At 35.5% G+C, this 16,042-nt stretch overlaps 1 protein-coding gene across 6 annotated transcripts in view; it reads right to left on the bottom strand.

The window, feature by feature from the left end:
- TOPAZ1 (testis and ovary specific TOPAZ 1) overlaps nucleotides 1-16,042 on the bottom strand; it is a 100,341-nt gene that overhangs the window by 49,927 nt on the left and 34,372 nt on the right. For all 6 annotated transcript variants that reach the window (XM_060638041.3, XM_060638044.3, XM_060638047.3 and 3 more), the window contains 6 exons: nucleotides 14,931-15,016; nucleotides 14,075-14,200; nucleotides 12,491-12,554; nucleotides 2,448-2,599; nucleotides 2,148-2,240; nucleotides 953-1,068 (listed from right to left, as the gene is read on the bottom strand). In XM_060638041.3, coding sequence (XP_060494024.2) covers nucleotides 953-1,068; nucleotides 2,148-2,240; nucleotides 2,448-2,599; nucleotides 12,491-12,554; nucleotides 14,075-14,200; nucleotides 14,931-15,016 — 637 coding nt within the window. The remainder of the gene's footprint in view (nucleotides 1-952; nucleotides 1,069-2,147; nucleotides 2,241-2,447; nucleotides 2,600-12,490; nucleotides 12,555-14,074; nucleotides 14,201-14,930; nucleotides 15,017-16,042) is intronic.

Below are 16,042 nucleotides of genomic sequence, written 5' to 3'. Positions count from 1 at the left end.
ACATCCAGGGCTAGACTATAGCAAATGCATAGGACCCTCACAGGTTATTGAAAATTTTTAAGAACCTTCTGTCAGATATCATAAAATTACTACTATTAACTTGTTTGCATCTAACTACGTAATAAATGTGACTATTAATGTACTTTTGGCCTACGGACACTATGAACCAAGGAAGTCAAAAGCTCTGTATTAGAAAATAATGAGAAATGAGATGACAACAGCTGTAGAAGCTGTATGAAGGAACTTTCTAGGCATTCTCAAGGACTTTGGTGGTTAATACCATTTGTATTCTATCAACTATGATTTCATTCAAAAGTCACGGTTCTTTTAAACACAATATGTAATACTTTCTCTATGTATATAATGGTTTACTTAAAATTTCTGTAAAAGTCAAGGCTTTCCTTTTTCTCAATACAGGTACATTATGATACTGCTCATAATTATCATAGGTTTCCAAATAAAAAAAGTCTTGGGAGTCCTATGAGCCACATAGAGAAACTGAACAAGTGAGAGACAGATGAAGAAGGGGATTAAAGTATTTTATTATAGCTAACATGAAAAGAAGTGAAAGAAAATAAAGAATTAACGCAATTTATATACATAAAAGAGAGTGCAGTAAGTGTAATTAAGTAAGTTCTGAAACAAAGGATAAGAGATTCCTCTTACACTTGATGTGCAGGCATGGAGATGAATGAGGTACTGACAAAGATTTGGTGAGGCTGGTCAGAAGGGCTGTCTAGAGGCAGCCCGACTAATGACAATGTGACTAGGACAGAGCCAAGAGATGGGAGAAGGGCTTATGGTGGGTTACTACCCAGGTGTTTGAACAGTGGTAAGTGCTTTCCTTTCATCCTTTGTAAGTCCGTAAGTATATATATTTAAATATATAAATATATAGAAAAATATATATATAAATATAAAACTTAACCTTAATTATAATGACTTTTCTCACCTGGATTTCATTTCCAGAACTGCAGTTATTTCTTGTTGGGAAGCCTGTAGTTGGTATAAGAGCTTGATGATATAGTTAAAGTGTTCTGGGTCAAACACCATTCCAACTTCAACAAACTGTAGAAGACAAAAAAAAAAAAAAAGAAAAGGAATCATTTTTATACAAACATGAAAAAGTTAAAAACCAGTATGTAACAATTAGGAGACTGGTGGACAAAATGAAATAAGCGGACAAGCAGAATTAAAATTCACCTAAAAAGTCTGAAGCATATATTCTTCCAATATTTGAGAACCAAAATTAGACACACTACTTTAAGAATTTAAAGTGAAAATGAAAATAATTCTTTAGTTCAAAACTTGAATATTCTTTCTGTTTTTCAAGTTATCTCAATGAATTTATCGTCCGTACATCTTGTTTTGTACTCATTTCATCTTTAGCATAGCACTGGTGTTTATACCTTATCCCAGATTGTAAACTTCCTGAGAAGTATCAAACCGAGCTTTTCTACAACTATTAGTGGTAATCAGTAATTTCTGGTTCAAAAAATTTCTAGGCAGGTAATTCTGTCAAGTTTTGTAAAGTGGAACTAGAGGCATTCACTGAAATATCTGTACATCTGCTAGAGTGGTTCCAATGCTGCTCCTTAAAGAAAATGCAGGCTTTCTTGCTGTTAGCCTATTCTGAAATGGATGGCCATGCAGTGCTAAATACCAGTAAGCATCCAAAAGTACAAATTTTAACATATTTTTAGGAAGCCATGAAAATTATTTTTCTTTTTGTTTAGTGTCAAATATAAAATTAATTCCTAACCTCCATGTTTTTCCCTATCTACTTCCTTTGTTTCGGTCATGATTTTCTATTCATATACTGATTTGCATATTTATTTTTGTTATAAATGACCTCAAATCTTTTTGATGAAGAGAGTTTTCTTTAATCATTTTTAAGGTATCAAGATGACTTCACAACTTAAAAAGAAGTCACCTGGAGTGCTTGGAATAATTTATTTAAGGGGAAGGCCTATCAGTCACTGGAGTCCGTTTATAAATCCTCTTTCAAGAGAAAAAGAACATTTCTGAAAAACAGAATTCTTTGGCATCAATAATGTGGATAAAAGGTGCTTTAAGAGTGTTAGTGGAAAGAATTATTTTCTTGGTTAGTCACTATCAGAGAATAAAAGAGATAAAATAAAGCATACCTTACAAAATATATCAATTAAAGCAGGTACAGCATTCCTTAATTTCATAGTTGCCACATGCTCAAATATTTTTAGTAATATTTTCAGAGCAGGCTGGATAAAACAAAAAAAATTACACTCATTTTCATGTCTTCTTTCTGTACACCTTAAGTTTCTCAAATTCGTTTATGCTGAAAAACACAAGTGTTCTCTAGGAAGTATTTGACAACACAGAAATTTAACTGCTAAATTATACAAACAACAAACATAACAGAGAAGTTCACATATGAGTTAGAAAGTATATATTTTTAGGTTACTTACCAGCATTTTAACCATTATGCTGAGGTTCACTACCTGAAATACTTCTTTCAATAAACAATGTTTGAGTAAAGAATTTAGAAGGTCATTTAGCACTTGTAAATCAAAGTGTATACCTGGAGGAAACTTTCTGTAGTACTCCATAAACATGTTTACTAAAACAAACAAACAAAACATAAAAGTCATGTGCTGATTTTAAGATATTTATCTTTCCTAAATTAGGCAAATTTTCTATATTTAAAAATCAAGTAGTATAAATTTATTTTCTTGAAAGGTACATTTCCACATCAGAAATATTTGATGAAAGTAAATTAAAGCAGAAGTTAATAACCACACAACATTTGAAATCAACGAGGCATATTAGGCACTAGACCGGGAGCTAACTCAATGTGCTAACCACACGAAATATGTCGAAGTTACCTCATATACCATGGTCTCAATATGAACTCTGAGGGAGCCATGCTCTCGGGGAGTCTTCAGGCCTGGCCTAGTCATGTATGAGAAACTGTGTAATTGGGGGTGGATGTAGACTATTCTGACACACACAAGAATGTCATTTTAACCCCACCAACATGTTAATCCTAAGGATAGTTTTTTTATTCCAGTTTATGATTATGAACATTCTACTAAAAAGTACAGATTAATTTCCTTTGACAGAGTAACTTCTTAATGTCAATTCCTTAATCTATTTTCTATACAACACTTAACCATTACATATTTTCCCCATTAATTTTAGGGATCATTCATTGATTATTTTTTCCCAATTTCAAAATTTCATAGGTCAAAATCTATACACCTTAGCTGAAACTGCCTTAATAAAAATTACTTTGGGCTTTACTTTTGTGTAATTATTTCCGCCCAAAATACTTATTACTATCTGGATCACTTGGTGATGCTTGGGAAAGTCAGTAACTACTGATAAAGTTCAATAGCATAATAAGAAAAAATAATTGTTGAAGTTACAATAACCTTTAACTACCTTAATACGATATAATAACATTCAGGTTTTCTTTTTTTAAAAAAAAAATTTTCTTAATGTTTATTTTTGAGAGAGAGAGAGAGAGAGAGAGAGGGAGAGAAAGAGAGGGAGGGAGGGGGAAGGGCAGAGAGAGAGGGAGACAGAATCTGAAGTAGCTCCAGGCTCTGAGCCATGAGCACAGAGACTGACGTGGGGCTCCAACCCAGGAACCATGAGATCATGACCTGAGCCAAAATCAGATGTTTAACTGACTGAGCCACCCAGGTGCCCCAACATTCAGGTTTTCTTAAAGCTTCTTTATATACAATTGTTTTTCCTGGGCGCATACAGATGAGTTCTTCCTGATATTCATTTTGCAGTATCTGCATAGTTGCCTTCTTAGCAGGTAACATGGGAAATTCAGAGTGCTTGCTATTATAATTTATTAATAAAACTGGAACTGCATGTTTAAAAAAAGAGGGGTGCCTGGGTGGCTCAGTTAAGCGTCCGATTCGTGATTTCTGCTCAAGTTATGATTTCACAGTTTGTTGGATCGAGCTCTGTGTCAGGCTCCGAGGTATGGAGAGGAGATTGATAATTCTTGGCATTTTCTCTCTCTCCTCTGCTCTCTCTCCTCACCAACACCACCCCCCTCTGCCCCACCGCCCTCGGGAACATGGGCACTCTCTCTCAAAATAAATAAACTAAAAAAAAAAGCATAGTTGGAAAAAATTTGTTAATGTTTAAGTAGTCCACTAAATGACATGAAGCCCTCCTTCTTTTGTCATGAACTACTTTTAAATTTTAAAATATTAATATAACTTCTCTTTTTAAAGTAATCTCTCCTGGTTAAACTGTTGGGTGACAAAAGTTTAAAAATTGTGATGGCTTTTGACACAATCTGCTACATTGCTTGCCCCTCCCCCCAATTTTTCATTGTGATAAAATACACATAATATAAAATTTACCATCTTCATTATTTTTTAATGTTTCTTTATTTTTGAGACAGAGAGAAAGACTCATAGTGTGAGCAGTGGAGGGGCAGAGAGAGAAAGGGAGACACAGAATCAGAAGCAGGCTCCAGGCTTCGAGCTGTCAGCACAGGGCCCAACGCAGGGCTTGAACTCACAAACCATGAGATCATGACCTGAGCCAAAGTCAGACGCTTAACCAACTGAGCCCCAACCAACCCAGGCACCCCACTGTCTTCATTATTTTTAAGTGTACTGTTCAGTGGTATTAAATACATTCAAAATGTTCATCCATCTCCATGAAATTTTTTCATCTTATAAAACTGAAACTCTATACTCATTAAACGATAATTCTCCCTTTTCACCTCCTCCTAGCCCCCCACAACCACCACTCTACTTTCCATCTCTATGATTTTGACTACTCGAACTACGTCACATAAATAGAATCACACAGTATTTGTCTCTTTGTGATGGACTGACTTCACTTAGCATAATGACCTCAAGGTTCATCCATCCATATTGTAGCATGTGTTAGAATTTCCTCTTTTTAAGGAATAATATTCCTTAAATATTAGGAATAGATACTGTATGTTAATGCACAAATTTTTAAAATTTTCATAAAGTCCAATTTGTTTATTTTTCTTTTGTTGTCTGTGTTTTTGGTGTCATACCTGAGAAATTACTGTGAAACCAATACTGTGGAGCTTTTGCCCTTAAGACTTCCAAGAGCTTTATTTTTGTACATTTTGTACATTAAGGTCTTTGATCCATTTTGAATTAATTTTTGTATATAGTGTTAGGTAACGGTTTAATTTTATTCTTTTGCATGTTGGATAGCCAGCATTCCCAGCACCATTTGTTGAAAAAAACTATCCTTTCCCCATGAAGTAGTATTGGCACCATTGTCTAAAATCATTTGACCATATCCATGAGGGTTTATGTTTGGGCTTTCTATTCTATTCCATTGGTTTTATGTCTTTATGCCAGTACTACAGTTTTTGACTACTGTAGCTTTGTAGGAAGCTTTCAAGTCAGAAGTTTGATTCCTCAAGTTTTATTCTTTTTCAAGATTGCTCTTCGATATGCGGAGTTTAGGAAACAAAACAGATGAACATAAGGGAAGGGCAAGAAAAATAAGATAAAAACAGAGAGGGAGGTAAACCATAAGAGACTCCTAAATAGAAAGAACAATCTGAGGGTCGCTGGAGGGGAGCTGTGTGGGGTGATGGGCTAAGTAGGTAATGGGTATTAATGAGGGCACTTGTTGGGATGTGCCCTGGGAGCTGTATATAAGTGATGAATCACTGGGTTCTACTCGGGAAACGAATACTACACCAGTAAATCAATACTATGTTAACTAACTTGAATTTAAATAATAAATTTAAAAAAAAACTTGAAAAAAATTGTTTTGGTATTCCTTATAATAGATAGGTTATTCTATTTCTGCAGACAAATGTCATTGGGATTTTGATAGGGACTGCGCTGAATTTTAACAATATTAAGTCTTCCAGTCTGTGAACATGGAATGTGTTTCCACTAGCTTAGGTCTTCTTTAATTTCTTTCAGCAATGCTTTGTAGATTTCATTAGACAAGGCTTTCACTTCCTTGGTTAACTCCTAAATATTTTATTATTTTTGATGCTATTGTAATTGAAATGTTTTTATAGTTTCCTTTTCAGATTGCTCAAAAATGCAACTGATTTTTGCATGTTGATTCTATATCCTACTTTGCTGAATTCATAGTTTAGTTCTTATAGGGTTTTTTTTTTTTTTTTTTCGGTGTCAAATTTTTAGGACTTCTACATATAAGATCATATCACTTGCAAGCAGAGATAATTTTACTTCTTCCTTTCCAAAATGGATATATTTCATTTCCTTGCCTTGCCTAATTACTCTGGCTAGACTGTTGAACAGAAGTGATGAAAGTAGGTATCCTTGACTTTGTTCCTGATCTTAAGGGAAAGAGTTTTCAGTCTTTCACCATTGAGCATGATATTTGCAATAGGTTTTTTATATACAGGTTCCCCTCATTCTCTGTAAGTTTGCTTTATCCACTTTACTTTTATGAAAGTCCTAGCTTAGTGTGCCTACCTTGTTTTATTGTACTTTGCTTTACTGTACTTTGCACAGTGCATTTTTTTTTTACAAATTAAAGATTTGTGGGAACCCTACATCAAGTAAACCTATTGGCACAATTTTTCTGATAGCACTTGCTCATTTCATGTCTGTGTGTCACCGTTTGGTAATTCTTGAAATATTTCAAACTTTTTCATTATTACGTCTGTTGTGGTGACCTGTGATCAGTGTTTAGGACTAACAGAGGGCTTAGATGATCGTTAGAATTTTTTAGCAATAAAGTTTAACTAAGGTTCATATGCACATTGTTTTTTCCTATTACACACTTAACAGACTATAATATATAAATTTTATATTTACCAGGAAACAAAAAATTCACCTGACTTATTTTTTCTATATTCATTTTATTGCAGTGGTCTGGAACAGAACTCACATCTCTGAGGTATGCCTGTACCTATTTTCACTAACAGAGAAACCTAAAGAGGATTTTCACTTCTACAAAATGGTAACTGCTTCTCCACTTTATGTCGCTTTGGCTTATGAAAGGTTTCCTAAGAACACTTTACTTTCAGATAGTGGGAGAAACTTATACAGCTTTTACATCAGTCTCCTCTTATTCCCAGTTTTTTGGAGTGTTTTTATCATGAAAGAATGTTGAATTTTACCACATGCTTTTTCTGCATCAATTGAAAGGAGTATGTGGTTTTTCTCTTTCATTCTGTTAATGTGGTGTATTACTTTGATTTTGTATGTTGAACTATCCTTGCAATTCCAAGAAGAAAATCCCACTTGGTCATGGTGTATAATCCTCTGAATGTGCTGCTGACTTTGGTCTGCTAGTATTCTGTTGAGGAATTTTTATCAGTTTCATAAAGGATACTGATTTGTAGTTTTCTTTAGTGTCTTTGCTTTGCTCGCTATCAAAATAATGACTAACTCAACCTCATACAATGAGTAAGCACGTGTTCCTCCTCTTCAACTTTCTGGGAAAGATTGAGAATAACTGCTATTGGTTCTTTTTTTTTCTTTTTTTCTTAACACTTACTTATTTTGAGAGAGAGAGAGAGAGAAAGTGCACATGTGGAGAGAGGAGAGGGAGACCGGGGATCCAAAACAGGCTCTGTGCTGACAGCAGAGAGCTGGATGCACGGCTTGAACCCACAAACCACCAGATCATGACCTGAGCTGAAGTCAGCTGCTTAACTGACTGAGCCACCCAGGCGTCCTGGTATTAGCTCTTTTCTAAATGTTTGGTAAAACTCACAAATGAAGCCATTGGGTGCAGGGATTATGTCAGGAGCCTTCTGATTACTGATTTAATACGCTTACTAGTTATAGGTCTATTTGGATTTTGACATCACTTAGTCTTGGCAGGTTTTGGGTTTCTAGGAATTCATTCATCTAGTTTTGTGTACAATTATTCATAGTATTCTTTTATAATTGTTTTTACTTTCTGTAGAATCATTAATGTCTTTCAGTTTTTATTTTAGTAACTTGAATATTCCTTTTTTCTTAGTCAAGAAAAAGGTTTGTACATTTTGATGGTTTAAGAACCAACTTTCAGTTTCACTGATTTTTTTTCTCATTGTTTTTCTATTCTCTATCCCCTTTATCTCTGCTCTAAGTTTTATCATTTCCTTCCTTCTGCTAGCTTTGGGTTTAGTTTGTTTTTCTTTCTCTAGTTTCTTAAGTTGTAAAGGTAGGTTGTTGATTTAAGATCTTTCTTGTTTCTTAATGTAAGCCTTTAAAGCCTTAAACTTCCTTCTTAGCAGCACGTTCACTGCATCCCATATGTTTTGGTATGTTCTGCTTCATCTTCATTTGTCTCTAAGTTTTTTCTAATTTCTCCTTTGATATACCTGTTCAACTTCCACCATTTTGTGAATTTTCCAGTTTTCCTTCTGTTACTGATTTCTAATTTTATCCTATTGTAGTCACAGAAGACACTTTGTGCAATATGTATCTTTCAAAATCTGTTGAGACTTAATTTGTGGCCTAACATATTGTCTATCCTGGAAAATGTCCTATGTGTTCACAAAAATAATGTGTATGCTATTGTTATTAAGTAGAATATTCTGTATATGTCTGTTAGACCTATTTGGTATATTGTGTCAAGGGCTCTTTTATCAGGTTGCTCAATACATTATTGTGAATTGGATACTGAAATCTCTATTATTGGAAAACTGTCTCTAATTCTGTCAATTTTTGCTTTATAGATTTTGATGGTCTTTAGGTATATAAATGTTTATAACTATTATATCTTCTTACTATATTGAAACTTTTATTACTATATAATGTGTGAACTTAAGGTATACTCAGGTCTTTTCTGAGCCTTTCCCATGCATAGTCACTTTTTAGTTTTCTCCATAAATGGATACAGCAGTTGTTTTTGAATATTCTAGTCTCTAATGGTTCCCGTAAAGGAAAAAAGAGAAAAATGAAAGGGAGGATAAAAAAAAAGGTTGCTAGCTCTTTAAATCCTCTGGAAGTCACTTTAGCAGGAAGGAGAGGGGCTTGCAACAATGGGGAAAATTGCAATAAGAGCTGCCCATCCCTTTGCACCTGTGATTAGAAGCAGCAATCAGCAATCTGAGTGTAGATCCCTGATAATCTGGGGGACAGCATCTTTATTCCCCACCCTGGCTCTCACAAGCTGTGTGCAAACTGCTCCAGGAAGTCATGTGCAGCTGCCCATTAAATGGCTCTGATGAGGCAATGGCAGTTGTTACTGTGCTAAGAGGTGAAATTGACTGAAATTAACCCCAATTTATCCCTCAAGTCTTCTCATAGAAGTAGCAAACCTTCAATAGACTCTGGAGTTCTAAAACAGTTGTACCAGATTCTGCCAGTGCAGTTGTTATCTAGGTGGGAAGACAGATACATACACACACACACACACACACACACACACACACACACATATCAAAGAAAGACAATGGCAGTGTTCTATAATAAAGGAGCATAAAGAGAACAACTAAATGTAATGACTGATCCTGATCTGGAGGGGAAAATGATATAAGCACATTATGGGTTAACTGACAGAATTTGAATACAAATGTAGATTAGACAAAAGTATTGTACCCAATGTTAAATTTACTGAGTTGATAAATGTCCCATGGTTACATAAGAGGATATCCTGTTTTTAGGAAATATACACTGAAGTATTTAGGAGTAAAAAGCCATGATGCATGTAACCTACTTTTGGATGATTCAGGGAAAAAAATGTTGTGTGTGCATGTATACCACACACATGCACACACATGCATACAAGGAGAGAAGGAGAGGGGGATAGAGAGAATGAGTGCAAACATTAAAGTAAGGATATGTGGGTATTCTTTGTATTATTTTAAGTTTTGCAACTTCCTGGAAATTTGAAATTATTTCTAAGTAAAACATTCAAAAATCGCTTCCAGAAAGAGAATTTTATGTCTAAAATCAAATATAAAATATATAAAAGAGGACCTATGGATAAATAGGGGATGAAGAGTCCTACCCACTCAGTAACTTCCCCTGTGTACCAATGTAGGTTCTCTGTAAAGCCTGAACAGTTAGACCTACACCTTATACCTGTGGTATTCGTTTCTCTTTCTAAAATGGTATCTAGTTATCCTAACATCATTCATTAAATGAGTCTTCCCTTACCAAACTCTCTGGTCTTTCTAAATATTAAAATTCTTTATATGTAATATTGGTTCTATTCTGAGCTATCTATTCTGTTCCACTAAGTTTCTGTTTTCACACCAAACATAATTTCCACAGGTTCTTACCAACTTTCATTCATTATAGGTCTTTATTTTTGTTCTCTGTATTTGTTGATTTTTATTTATTTGTTAATTATTATTATCTTTTTTACATTCTAATAAGCCAAGAGCTTTATTGATGCAGTAGGCACTTTACAATGAACCCAAGAGAGCCCCATCTTCCCAGGGATGTCTGTACAAATCCTGGAAGTTTTACTACTTCAAAAAAACAAGGCTCTGCCTTTTACCACAGCCCTTGGATCTGTACCTGCTCAGATAGTCCCTCTTCCATTTTAAATAGGCAGAGCACACATGTACACCTGGCCAAGATGCGCCAGCCACTCCAGCAGGCAGTTACAACATCAGTTCTGTGTTACTTGCGGACAAAGGCATAGACTATCAGATCCTACAAAGGATTTAAGAAACAGACGATTTCTCCCTCCACCTTGAAAATAAAATACACTTCAGCGGATGCATGTCCTGAAATAGTTTAGCTGGGAATTCCTAGGAAGATGGTCCAGTGTCAATCCCTTCTTCATCAGCCTGTGCATCCAAAATTCTTCTCAAGATAAGAGGAGTCCCTTTTTTTTTCTTTTTAAAGTCTTTCTTGCTGTGAGAACTCATAATGGAGCCTAGTCCTCCTACTGCTAATGCCTTTTCATGCCATTGGGGTAACACTGCGCTGCTGTTTTCTGTGGGCTTCTCAAACCCTTTATAAATGTACTTCATTGGCAAGTCAATGCCATTTCTGTCCAGTGAATGCACAGCCTGCTCAATTGCTCTGCTCTTAAAATCTGTAAGTACTTTCAGCACCATGCTCTGGGACCGTTCCTTCACGGCCTGATTCTTGGTGTTGATGGGACAGTTCTGCAAGGCTGCACGGAATGCTCGAAGCACGCCCCCTTGCTGCAGAAGGCCATCTGCCTCACCAGGGTCCGGGCATGGTCTGGCCACCGCTGCCTCCTCCTGCTTGCCCAGGAATCTGTTCTCATCAAACTTGTCGATGTCCACCCAATGGAAGTTCTGGGCTGTGGCAGGGAGTCAGAGCCTACTCAGCCGGCTCAGCTCTGGGTCCTGCCCCGGCTCTACACCACTTGGCACTGGCTCAGGGGCAAGAAGCGGCTGCCAGGGGCCTCCTCCACCTCCTCCGTGCACAGACGCCGCCACCCATCCCTGTATTTGTTGTTTTAAAACTAAATTCAAATATATTTCTCCTGATACACTAGATGTTTACATAATCAGAATTACAATTTTGGGAGTTTTCCTGGTTTTTTTTTTTTTTTTTCATGTCATCCACTTTTCTTCCACATCTCATGCTATGGAATTATTTCTGGAATATACATGTTCATTGACATCTAATCACGCAGCTTCTCCCATCAATGCCTTGGTGATGGGTACATTCTCTATATAGGCTCCTATTACTTCTCCCTTGCCTACTTCCTCCTTACTGTAAGAGTAAGTTCAGTCATAGCAGTTCCCTCAGACGCTTCCTTTAATCCTTGGGGAGATGATGTCACTCAGCAAAACAAATAATAAACTTGTCAGAAATTTTGTTTTTAACCAAATGAGATTTCAAGCTGATGAATATGCAGCTAACATGCTCTATTACCACGATACTATGTGGCTTGGGTGGCTGTGTCAGCGTGACAAATATAAATAAGCTTGGTCCCTTCCTCTTGACACTCAAGGTGTAGTAGGGGGAGATAGTGACAGAGAATGGGATGAGGCAGTAGAGTCAGATAACGGCTGACAGAGGAGGTAATCCTATTTCCTATGACTAAAACTTGCGAGATAAATAGGTCTTTGCTGTGGGGAAAGGGGATGAAAGAAAGGCATCCCAGATAGACAGCAGGGACAGCAGTGGCTCTGATATTATACCACAGCCTGTCCTGCTTAGGGAACTGAACAGAACTCAGTATGGATGGTGCATCGGCCTCAAGGGGTAAGTGTTAAAAGAGAAGGATAAAGACGTAGGGAAGATCTAGTTTCTGAAACATCCCTTCAGAAAGATTTTAAGCCAATTACCTATGTTATATTTTTGTCTTACACACATACATAAAATTTCTATCTATATCACGCAATTTGGTTTTAGAAAATGATAGTGCTAGGTGGATTATAGTTTTTTAGTAACCAAAATGCCAAACTTATTTTTAATCATTTATAACACCAATAGAGCCACTCTAAGGCATTCAGTTTTCATACTTACAAGTATTGAATTTACTTTCAAACTGTAAGATACAATTGCACATTGCTTGAAATACTCACATTCTTGAATTTATAGTAATCATCCCTGTCTCATACCTGCACGTTGTAGCAAACACAGCTCGTTGATGCTTATATATTTCTTAAACACATCCATACAAACCTACAAGTAATGAAAAATATAACGTTACCTTTTTATATTTCATAAAGAAGACAAAATTTCAATCCTATCTTTCTGCTTATTCTCAAAGTGAACTTAAAGCAATGGAATAAAAAAACTGATGTTGGTTAACTCACAGATTTGAAATGTATACTGAATTCACTATAAAAACTTAATTTTACAGATGTTCTGACAAAGAAATAGTCAAGGAAATAGCAAGATTAGCAAGCAATTGGGGAGGGAAGGAAATTCCTGAATATTCAAAATTAAAAAAAAACTTATTTAGGTCATTTAAAAAATAGCCATTTACTGACTCAAGGATAAACACATTGACCAATGGATTAGAACAAAGAGCCTAGAAACAGACCCACTCATATATAATTAGCTGATTTATGACACAGTGACCCTGAAGTGCAACAGGGGAAAAGGATGGTTTTTTTAAGTAAATGGTGTTGGCTTACAAAGGGATCCTCATGCGGAAAAAATATTTATCTTGACCTTGTTTTCACATGAAAACCAAAAATCAATTCCAGGTGGCTTTGTGTTCTAAATGCCAAGATAAAACAACAGACCTTTTAAAGGAAAAAATATAAGAGAACATCTTCATGATCTTGGCAAAGATTTCTCCAACAGGATGCAAAAAGTTAACACCGTAAAAAGATCGACAGAATCGGACTACGTAGAAATTAAGTTGTTCTGTGTACCAAAAGACACCTTAAGAGGGTGAAAAGGCAACCTTTACAGTAGTAAAAGTTATTTGCTATACACATACTCAATAAAGAACTTATACCCAGAATATATAAAGAATTCTTAAGGTATATAAGAAAAAGACAATCCCATAGAATACAGGCAAAATATTTAGAGATTTCCAAAAAGAGTGTATCCAAGTGTCCAATAATGATTTTGAAAGATGCTCAGCTTCGTAAGTCATCAAGGAAGACATCACTCCCCACTCACTAGAATGGCTAAAATTAAAATACCAAGAGCTGGTAACGCTATGAAGCAAGCTGAACTCTCAGACATTGCTGGTGAAAAAGTGTAATTGGGCAGACCACTTTGGAAATCTGTTTGGTACTATCAACTAACGTTGAATATATGCAGATCCTATGACTCAGCAATTCCAGTTTTAAGTATAACCCATCAGAAAGTACACATATGTTCACCAAAAGACACACAAAAGAACACTGATAACATCACTACTGTAATTCCCAAATTCAGAAATCCAATGAATCAAAAGTAATATTTATCAATAAAATAAATTTTGATATACTCACAAAATGGAATATTCAATATTACAATGAGAAAGAAATGTTTATAATTAAATAAAAAAATATAGATGAATCTCAAAAATATTGAGCAAAAAGAAGCCGGAAACAAAAGAATACAGATTGTATGATTTATTTAAAGCACAAAACCAGACAAAGCTCATCTATGCTATTAGGGGTTAATGAAAATCTGACTTAAAACATATAACTGAGATAATCTGAAAACAATCTCTACTTCAAGAACTTTACATATTTTACCTTTTCATCCCCTTGCTCAGGCACATGAGCAAACTTGCATTGTGATCGCTCACAGCCACGTAATGTATTAAAATGAAATTTGCAGTATCTATGGGGTAGCATCAACCCTAGGGGCTTCTGGAACACCTAGAAAATTAAATAAATTTTCTTTCTGTGTTAATTGTAAAAAAATACCATAATCAGGTAAGAAAGCATTTGAAGGAACCAGAAATTATACCCAAAACTGCACCAAGACAAATTGCTTGCTGACTTGATAAAAAAATAAAACTCCCAACTTAATTTATATTTTCAAAAATGATGAAAAAAACCAACTCAAAGTGGTTTGTCTGACTTTTTGCAATATTTTGAAAATACTCCATCAAAGTTACTACTGTTTTACTTTACATGTTTTTAAAAGTTTTACATCCCCTCCCTTTCTCACATACTTGCCCTGTTTGCTTTTACAAAAAGTTAGTCCTATTTACAATATGTACCATATTTCAGATGCATTTATTTAGAACTCAGATTTTTCTTAGCTTTTCTGATTAACAGAAAGAGAAATGACAGATTCAAAATATATACAACAAACTTTTCCTATAAACAGCTTTAAATCACTAGTTTTCTCTTCTATCACCAGGAACTATCCATCCTGTATTTTCTGTTTTGGATATCCCCTCTCCACCCCGCCTGCCCAGCCTTCTGCTTTCAACTTCTTACATTATATGTGAATATCCTCTGAGTTACTACTCATTTTCTGCTTCTCATCACCAAGTGTCATTCAAACTCTGTAAACGTCCAGAAGTGCTTAACAAATGATAGGGAAATACAACCAAAATATGTGCTTTGTAAGGTTTTCTTTTTTAAATGGGGGACTTACCCCTACATTTTTTTCCCTCTTAAATATTTCACAAGTTTCAGGATTCTGCAGCTTTAAGAGAGAATGTTTTCCTGGAAATCTGAAATCTAGAAATGATTAAGAATCACATCAAATACCAATATGTTATAGCTTCTTCCCTTCATAACAATGAACAGATGACTACTACTATCTGTTTAAAGTTTCACTTTGGACTACTCATACTCAGTTCACAGACTATGCTGCCATGTGTATTCCTGTGAAATTATTTACATCTTTGGTGCTCCTTAAGTATTTCTAGGCCTAACTGTAAAATTTTAAACTCATTTTAAGCTGAAGATACTTTCTTAAAAGCCTTAAAACAGCAGCACTGAACACTGCACTCAAATGACAGTCTCCATGTTAAACAAATATGATAGACAATTAAAATCTCTAAGTAAATTAGTAACAAACCTAAGTGTTATGAAATGAACCTCACAAATTCATATGCCCTAAACCTCAGTGTGACTTTATTTGAAGATAGGGTCTTTTACAGAACTAATTAAGGTTAAATGGGGTCATAAGGAAGAGACCCTGAGCTGGTGGAATTAATGCTCTTATAAGAGACAGCAGAGAGCTTGCTCTCTCTCCATGCACATGCACCAAGGAAAAGCCATGTGAGGACTTAGAAAGAAGGCAGCCATCTGTAAGCCAGGAAGAGAGCTAGAAACTAGACCCTGCCAGAACCCTGATCTTAAGACTTCTAGCCTCCAGAACCGTGTGAAATAAATTTCTGTGGTTTAGGCCATCTAGTCTGTGGTATTTTATTATGGCTGCCTGAGCTAATATACCAGGCACCCTATTCCTTAATGTTGGTCCTTTAAAATGAGAATTAGGACATCTGGAAATGTTTTTTTCTAAAGATATTTTATTTTTTTATTTTAAATAATTTCATTTTTCAGTTGGCAGCATTCAGACAGAATTTGGAAAAAGCTGAAGTTTCTGCCGCATAGTTTTGCTGTAGTTTCCATTATAAAATCTGTTAAGGCTTTTTAAGATAAAACACACAATCATCTGGACATGCTGCAGTCCTACACGACACCAGGAAGCACGAAGTCAACGACAGGAAGGGACAATTAGGTGTGAGCTACACAAAG

Source organism: Panthera onca, chromosome C2 (assembly GCF_046562875.1).
Source record: "Panthera onca isolate mPanOnc1 chromosome C2, mPanOnc1 haplotype 2, whole genome shotgun sequence".
NCBI classification, from domain to species: domain Eukaryota; kingdom Metazoa; phylum Chordata; class Mammalia; order Carnivora; family Felidae; genus Panthera; species Panthera onca.
This window is presented reverse-complemented; position numbering and strand designations above follow the sequence as displayed.